Source organism: Apodemus sylvaticus, chromosome 11 (assembly GCF_947179515.1).
Source record: "Apodemus sylvaticus chromosome 11, mApoSyl1.1, whole genome shotgun sequence".
Lineage (NCBI taxonomy): Eukaryota > Metazoa > Chordata > Mammalia > Rodentia > Muridae > Apodemus > Apodemus sylvaticus.
Genome location: NC_067482.1, coordinates 37741773 through 37750087, shown reverse-complemented (window position 1 = coordinate 37750087; position 8315 = coordinate 37741773). Strand labels below are relative to the sequence as shown.

At 39.4% G+C, this 8315-nt stretch overlaps 1 protein-coding gene across 2 annotated transcripts in view; it reads right to left on the bottom strand.

Annotated features, from left to right (window-relative positions):
- Positions 1–2691: 2691 nt before the first annotated feature.
- Nfxl1 (nuclear transcription factor, X-box binding like 1) overlaps positions 2692–8315 on the bottom strand; it is a 37677-nt gene continuing 32053 nt past the window's right edge. For both annotated transcript variants that reach the window (XM_052198633.1, XM_052198632.1), the window contains exons 20-23: positions 6666–6770; positions 5325–5411; positions 4523–4576; positions 2692–3554 (exon numbers count right to left, since the gene is read on the bottom strand). In XM_052198633.1, coding sequence (XP_052054593.1) covers positions 3381–3554; positions 4523–4576; positions 5325–5411; positions 6666–6770 — 420 coding nt within the window. In that variant the 3' untranslated portion in view covers positions 2692–3380. The remainder of the gene's footprint in view (positions 3555–4522; positions 4577–5324; positions 5412–6665; positions 6771–8315) is intronic.

The following is an 8315-nucleotide window of genomic DNA, read 5'->3' as shown; positions in this document are numbered from 1 at the left end:
CCCAGGAGGCAGTAGCCACTGCTCTGCTTCTCAGTCTATGAAACTGTTAGTGACAAGGACCACAAAGCCCAGGGTTAGGTGGCTCCATGACTGCTACTCAGCAGTTGGCAACTTCCACAGGCCAAGAGAGAGCTCTTGTGTCACCTTGGGCTCCAGAACTTGTCCATCTGCCTGACTTTCCATTCCCAGAACAGGAGGATGAGCAAGAGCACGAGTCACCTTACTACCCTTATCTAGCCCCGGAAACTTTGGTTCCCGCTGCACCTGTAGTTTTTTGAGACACCTCTTGTGGCCCAGCCCAGTCTAGACCTCATAACCCTCCTTTCTCAGCTTCCTGGGTGGTGTATAATTCTCATTTACCACCATGCCCTGGACACTGGAGTATTTTAGAGTTTTTTAATAATTGTGACTATAAAAGGCCTGAAGCTAAGCCGGGCGGTGGTAGCGCATGCCTGTAATCCCAGCACTCTGGGAGGCAGAGGCAGGCGGATTTCTGAGTTCGAGGCCAGCCTGGTCTACAGAGTGAGTTCCAGGACAGCCAGGGCTATACAGAGAAACCCTGTCTTGAAAAAAACCAAATCCAAAAAACCAAACAAAAACAAAAACAAAAACAACAACAACAACAAAAAGCCTGAAGCTGGGACAGTCACCTTCAGCACTGAGCTCTCTCTTAAAGGGGGCCATTTTTCCTACTGTATCTTTACCTGGCTGTCAGTCCTTTGTTGTCTTGCTGAGGTGGAGGAAGCCACAAGGCATGCACACAGTGGGAGTGGGGAGGACTATTCACTGCACCAGCGACTCAGAAAAACAAAGAATTCTGTGAGTATCAATAAAGAACACCAGAGGTGAGAAGAGAAGCTACGTCAAACATGTACTTCTTGAAAAGAAACCAATTAAAGCTCTGGACAGCTGATATTAAAATTCTACACACGTCCAGAGAACACTTGCCTGAGTTTAAAATCCTTAGCGCTAATAGCCATGAAACTCAAGAAACTTCTTTACAAAAAGTAAACAGAGTGGATGCTGGGCTTCAGTCAAGCTCCTTCGGCAGTTTCACTGCTGCCTGAGCCCAAACTGCACTCCGCACAGAGTGGAAGCAGCGGAGACGCAAACACTAGGTGCCGGAGATGGACGTGTCTACACTGACCCAAATCTCAAAACGTCCACTATAAATAGTCCACAAATTTAAACAGAAAACTTTGTTACATTGTGTTAATGTCATAAGGTAAAATTAGGAGAATAAAATGAACAGTTTCCCTCTGTAATTCCGAGTGACTATTGGTTAACTTTCTCATTCCTTATTTTGTTATCTAACACCATAATCAAAAAGGACAGCCGGGACTTTCGGGGAGTGGGGGGGCTAGAAAAGGGGAAATCATTTGAAATGTAAATAAATTATATCGAATAAAAAAAAATTAAAAAAAAAAAAAAGGACAGCATTCTACTTTGTGAATTTAGACAAACGGTGACTTCACCTTGACCGTGAGGAAGGTCCTCACTTCTTGCTTGCATTTCTCCATTCTCCTCAGAAGAAACTTTTGCAGCGTCTTCATGTCAGTCACTAGAGCCCCATGCAATTGAATCAGTCCCAAGTGCTTGCAGCCGGACTGCTTGCTGTCTCGAGATCCTCTGTCCCCCACGCCCCACCCCGAAGCACCCCCTATAGACCTCTTCTCCATGCAGCCAACAACTGCAAAAAACAAAACAAAGGTCTCTTCCTTGCCTAAAGCTGTTCCGTGCTGTCCACTCAACCTGGACTAGACCCCAGTGCTTAGCTTAGTCTCCCGCCCAGCAGGACGGCCTAGACTTTACCCCTTCTCAAATCAAACTTAACTTCTCATTTCTCAGACCTTCTTTCTGACCTTCAGCCAAGTCAACCGCATTAAGTCCCAAATTTAATGGCTTTGCACTTACTGTGTTCTCTTTTCATAAAGCTTTCCCTCCGTCTTCCGATGGGGTCCTTCAGGTCACAGCTCAAACAGCCTGAGGGACTCTCACCTAAGCAAACTAATGCACTTGCACCTTCCTCTCACTCTGTGGTACTGCTGCTGTTTAATACAGGTTTATTTACTTTTGTTCTATGTGTGCATGTGTATTGTCTGTACACCAGTTGTGTGTATCCTGATGCTGGGGGCGGGGGCTGGAGAATGTTCACGCTCGTGCCAGGAATCCCAGCTGAGTCCCCCGGAAGGGCAGACAGTGCTTTGACTGTGAGCCGTCTTTCCAGCCCCACCTCTTACTCTTTTCAATACCACCTATCCCATGAAACCACACTCGTTTTCTGTGAGTCTACTCTGCTTGCTCTCATATGCAGATTTACCCCTTCCTCTGAAGTGATGTTTAAATTGTGCATCCACCATGCGTAGTAGTTCTGGGTTCTGCATCCTCACTAGAGTTTTGACCATCAAATGTCTAACATAAAATCAGGAACTCCTGGGTGTCTTAAATAATAATAATAATAAATATCCTTTATCACAAATTTGGTATGAAAATTTTTAATGAAAACAATCATAAAATTAAATAGCAAAACTACTTTAAATGACTTACAAATCTATGTAATTTGGCATATTATTCCTCTATCAGTTTAATTTCACAAAATGGATTATTCTCAGCTATAATATACCAAGAATTACAGTAAAAAAAAAAATGGAATCAAGTACATAAAGCTCACAAGCCCTGTGCTCTCACATATTGCTCATAAATATTAGTTTTCCTTTATTATTATCATAAAAAGATACACAAAGGTTTTACAAAACATGCCAACATCAGTTAAAGCTTCTTGCACCAAAGGAAAAAAAAAGAAAGGGGGGGTGAGAGTTAGAGAGACAGAGAGAGACCGAGACCACCTAAAAGAAACTTAGTCTGGTACTTGTTCATATTTTCTGAAGAATATGCAATGTAAAATTTGCTTCAATGACCATAAAAATTCCTCTCTGATAAACTAACCTGAAATCTAATTATAAAGCTTCCTGTTAGAATTTAAGATTCTTTTATAGAATCCTCTCTTTAAAAAAGTAGAACGTTACATGATCAAGAAAAGTACCCAGTGAGTGCACAGAGACAGTCCCTGTTGCTGCACATATGGCTCGGTGTTCTCTTTGAACACGGACAGAGCTGAGGAGAAAGACTAACTTAAAAGACGGAGGCGCAACACTGCCTACTTCACAGCTGCAGTCCTGCTGACTGGAGACGGTATCTCACTGCCCTGGGGACTGCACTGATTCAGAGAACACCAAACATCCTGCCCTACCTATATCCAGGCACGGACACAGAGAGGAATGTGAATGTGTATCACATGCTACAGTGCATGTTTTCTAATGTCTGAAATTGAACATTTATATAACTCCCACCTGAGGTATGTCAGAAGATTTAAAGGATCATTAACCCACACCATGGAAGATGTACCACACAAGCACTGCCCCCACAACCACACACACGGGAAGGAGGCAAGACTTATACTTCTGCCAAGGCGAGAGCTCCACGGCCACTTCGTCTCGTTTCCTGCTCTTCTTCCGACGGCCCTTCAGTCTGTTTTCAAAAGCCTCCAGCTCAGCCTGAAGCAAAACAGTTTCATTTGTATTACAGTCAAAGAATACACTGATCTGAAACTCTCTATTTAAATAGAAATAAAACAATCTGAGAAAGGTTTTGATGCTAACAGTATAATAAATTATTAATTTGATTTAAACAACAAAAAGCCTCTCATCCATTACTGACTATATCCAACTAATGCTAGAGTGCAGTTAGGTAAGCAAACAGATTTGAGGACAATAAAGCCATGCTTTCATACTGTAAGCCTGTCTTTGATACTGAACATGTAATAGACAACAGCTTTGAATTTAACACTATTTTATATCCCAAGAGCACCTTCTTGCAAATGCAAACATGCTCCCCATACGATTTTAGCCTTTTTATAGTATAAGAAATAAGAATCAATGGCCTATAGCACAGAAATCCAAATGAGTAAAGAAAATAAGGCTGCCTCAACTAGATTCTTTGTCAACTATGACCCACCTCTTCTGCACATGTCTCTTTATAAGATACAGTAAAGATCCTTTAAGGGAAAACACTAACGCTTTAATGTAAATGATTACTTTAGGAAGAATAAAACCCGACTGTAAAAGAGGATAACCTGCAGGGAGGTCAGTCACTGCCAATGTCATCTTTTATCCTTTGGCAAGTACTAAGTTCCTATACAATAATGATATAATAATACACCATCGTACACAATAATTGACTAAAGTAAACATATACTATCTACACAAAATAGTTGGATTGAAGACAATAGAAATTTTCATTAACATTCCCATTTACTATAGTCCTAAGCTACATATACTTTAAGACCATCTGTCAGTGGATTTAATATAAAGTGACGTTTGTCAACAGAACCAATCAGAATAATTCAGGAGAATTTTGGTATACAGAACAAGCTCAATGCTGTGCTACACTCAGTCACCCTAGGCCACCCACACTACAGGCTGGACAACTACGGAAGAGACCGGTCTGCCCATCTCTGAGGTACCTGCTGTCTTCGTTTTTCTTCTTCCAGAGCAGCATTGGCTTCTGCTTCTTTAATCTATTTACATTTAAAAGTAAATTAACAACCAGATATCAAATTTTTGTAGATTTTTGGCATCTTCCCACCCATGTTCTACTAATTCATAGCAACTTTTGATAATATTACATTGGAAAGCCCATGAAGAAATGCAAATACTATACTAGCAAGTCTTACCAGTTCCATCTAATAGACTCAGGGTGGTTAATATAATTTATATTTGTGCTATACTTGTTATCATTTAAACATTTCCTTTTACCAGCTATATAAGATTCTATCACAATTCAAGCCATTAGGAATCTGTAACTAAAACACTTTTAACTTTTCCTCTTAAGCTACGGTATTAAGAATCTAAAATAATGATACCACATTTTCCTAGAGTAGGAAATCACTTTCTTCAAAGGAGTATCTGGAAGGCAAGACTTTGAATCAATAAAACCAGTTATTTGTGGGCTGGTCAGTGCACAGGCAGAGTCTACACTAGAGCTATCTTGACTGTGAAGCACTCCAGATCTTATGTCTGTGTATTTCACATATTTTTCTGGAGGCTACAATACCATGGAAATGATCTGCTAAGGCCAGGGCAAATACACTAACTGGTGTAAAAGACAAAACGCGTAGACACACAGAAAGCCTTGGAGCTCGAACGGACCTATACAAGTAGCCTTTGTAATATAAGCACACGTGGTTTTAATCAGCATATAAAGAAATCGGGACAAATAGAGAAAAGGCTCTTAGCACATTAGTAAGAACTCCAATGAGACATCACCTCAGATGCTTTCCGCTTCATCTCCTTGCATGTTGCATCACATTCAACTGAAACCTGATTCTCACGTATTTTATTGCAGGGCAATTCCTACAAATAACCAAAATTGAAAATCTTAGCCAATTTTTCTTTCAAATCACAACTGTATGCCAGCAAAATCACCTAACAGCTGAAGGTTATAAATATGTTATATTTACTAAGCACTGTGTATCTTAGTTCAAATGTTTAGTCCTTTATTTTCTCTATACTTTAAAAAAAATCATTCTCATATCTACAGATACAAATAGATGGTACCTCACTAAAATATATGCATTTAGTGCTGCAACATCAACAAAGTCTAGAGTTGTCCTAAAGAGTTATATACCTTTCTTTCGATTATTAACATTTTTAAGTTCCTGTAAAAATCCTTCACTGCCTAAGTACTCATGGGTGGGAAACTACACTTGGACAAGACATGATCTCTCACAAAACTGAAGATCTGTCCAGATTAAAAATGCTTGGAAAATGTTTTCATGTAAATGTGGTCAATTTAAATACAAACTAAACACAAATTTAAATAGTAAACTTATCTACTATAGGAAAATATAGTGAAAATTATAGAAATAAAGGAAATATAAGAACCATATAAAAAAGAACTTCAACAAATGTCTGTTGCATAGAAGAAGAATTAATGCAGAGAAAGAAAGCATTAGGAAATAACCACGAGAACCTGAGAGAGCACTAAGTGTTTGCTGCAGCAGGGTTGGAGCAAACACAGGTCAAGGCAAACAAAAGAGCACATCCAGGTCACCTACACTGCCTGTCTGAAGTCTAGGGAGATGAGAACTGTATGAACAGCTCTCTCTCCTTTCCCTCCTAACTCGCGTTGGATGTCCTTCTTGTCCTTAGGTTTTCACTGTCTATTCTCCCAATAACTGTTTTTAATCTTACAATTATTTTTCTAGGTTTGTGTATCATTTTACAAGGTTGTGGATATAAAGTCTTTGCAATTATTTTCAAAGGAGAATACTAATAGCAAATAAAAACCTTCATATAAAAGGATAACAAGCCTAATTTCAGACCACTTCTTAATTCATGAAACTCACTTTATCACTCATACCAGCCCCTTGCTCAAAGACTAAATTGTTAGAACTCAATAGGGTCTTAAGCTTGATTCAACAGAAAACCATCTTATGTCTGTTGTCAAGTTACAGAAAACTGGATGCCAATGCTGATTTTTTTAAATGAGTATTTACAGAAATGAGGCTTAGTTTAAGTATCATAAAAAGATTCTTAAAAAAAACTTAAAATTAAAGCCAAAAACCTATCAACACACATAGAAATTCTATCATTTAAAATACTTACCCGTTTTATTCTTTTACAAGGGCACCTAAGTTTTACCTTCTGGTTGCAATTAAAGGGGCATTCACCAGGATGACATATTTCTTTGCATCTGTGGCCACAAGGAAGCTAACATGACAAAAAGCAATTTGGTCATTTACATTTTGGTCACTCTCTGCCTTCCTTTCCTAATGGTTGTTTTTACAGAATCCAACACACACAGTGCCAACTAATCCTGAATAATAGCTGAACTGGTCCCTCAACATTTTTTTCTTTTGGCAGATTATTCTAATTATTTATACAAATTATTTTTATTAGAAAGGTTTAATATTCTGAAGCTCTATCTTCAGGAGTAGATGTAACTGTCACAGTAACATGCTGTCATTCCAGTCAGGTGACTAAACCAATGAAGGGGAAATTAATAAAAGTGATATATGCCTTAAAGCACTCAGAAATGGATTTATGTTGCTCCCTTCCCAGAGCCCTGGAAATGATGAGACCTGGAGAGGTGCTGGAAAGCACGTGTGGAAAGGGCAGGTGCCTGGCCAGCTTGGCTAACTTGGATTGCTGGGTGAACACATGGAGCCCAGAAACACCACTTCCTCCTTACATTGTTGTTACATGAGAAAGCAAGCTTTCTCGTCACTGTCACACTGTCACAATTGCTTAGCCTTTCACTGTAAAGCATTTATCTATGACACTGCATTAACACATATTATATAGCCAGGTGGTGGTGGTGCATACCTATAATCCCAGCACTTGGGAGGCAGAGGCAGGCGGATTTCTGAGTTAGAGGCCAGCCTGGTCTACACAGCCAGGGCCACACAGAGAAACCCTGTCTCGAAAAACAACAACAACAAAAAAAAAAAACAACAAAAAAACCCACAAAAAACAAACAAACAAACAAACAAAAAATACCAACAACAACAACAACAAAAAACAACAAAAACCCCATATTATATAGTAAGACAATGCAGTAATGGCCACAATGTTTAAGTGTTCCTATCTTTATTTACTATCTTTCTATCCTAGAAGTCTTCATATGAAACATTTCTTTTACTCACATCTTATACTTCAATTTGAGACAGTGAGTCTAAATGACCCCAAACCCCGAACTATACATGTCTTCCTCACATTCTTTATTTGACCTTGCCATCTGATCTATCAGTCTGCAATGCTCTTGCCTTCCCCAGTAAGATCTGACAGGAATCATAAAATAAGGCCCACCCAGTTCCCCTACTTCTTTTACAATTATTTATATAAAATATTATTATAATTGTTTTAATATTCTCAATCTCCACTTAAATAGTTGATGTCATAGCCATGGCGTCGTTAGCTATTCCAGCTTCCTGCCCTATGTCTGTAGTTGCTCATGCCAAGGCCTTAGGGGCTGTGCAAAAGGAACAACAAACAGCTTCAGGACTCATGGAACGACACCTACCAGTTAGATAATCAAGATGGGTGTGCCTCAGAGAGACAGGCTCCGGAGGACTTCACATTGTTGTGGAGTTTTTCTCTGCTTGTTGGCCTCCTAATCTATGAGTTATATGAAAACCCCAAGGGGTTCTACAGCCCCTCAATGGCACATACAATAACAGTGATTGATCTTTTTCAAGCATTGCTGCTGGAACAGATTAATGATTCATCCACAACCCTCAGAAAAAATTTAAGAGA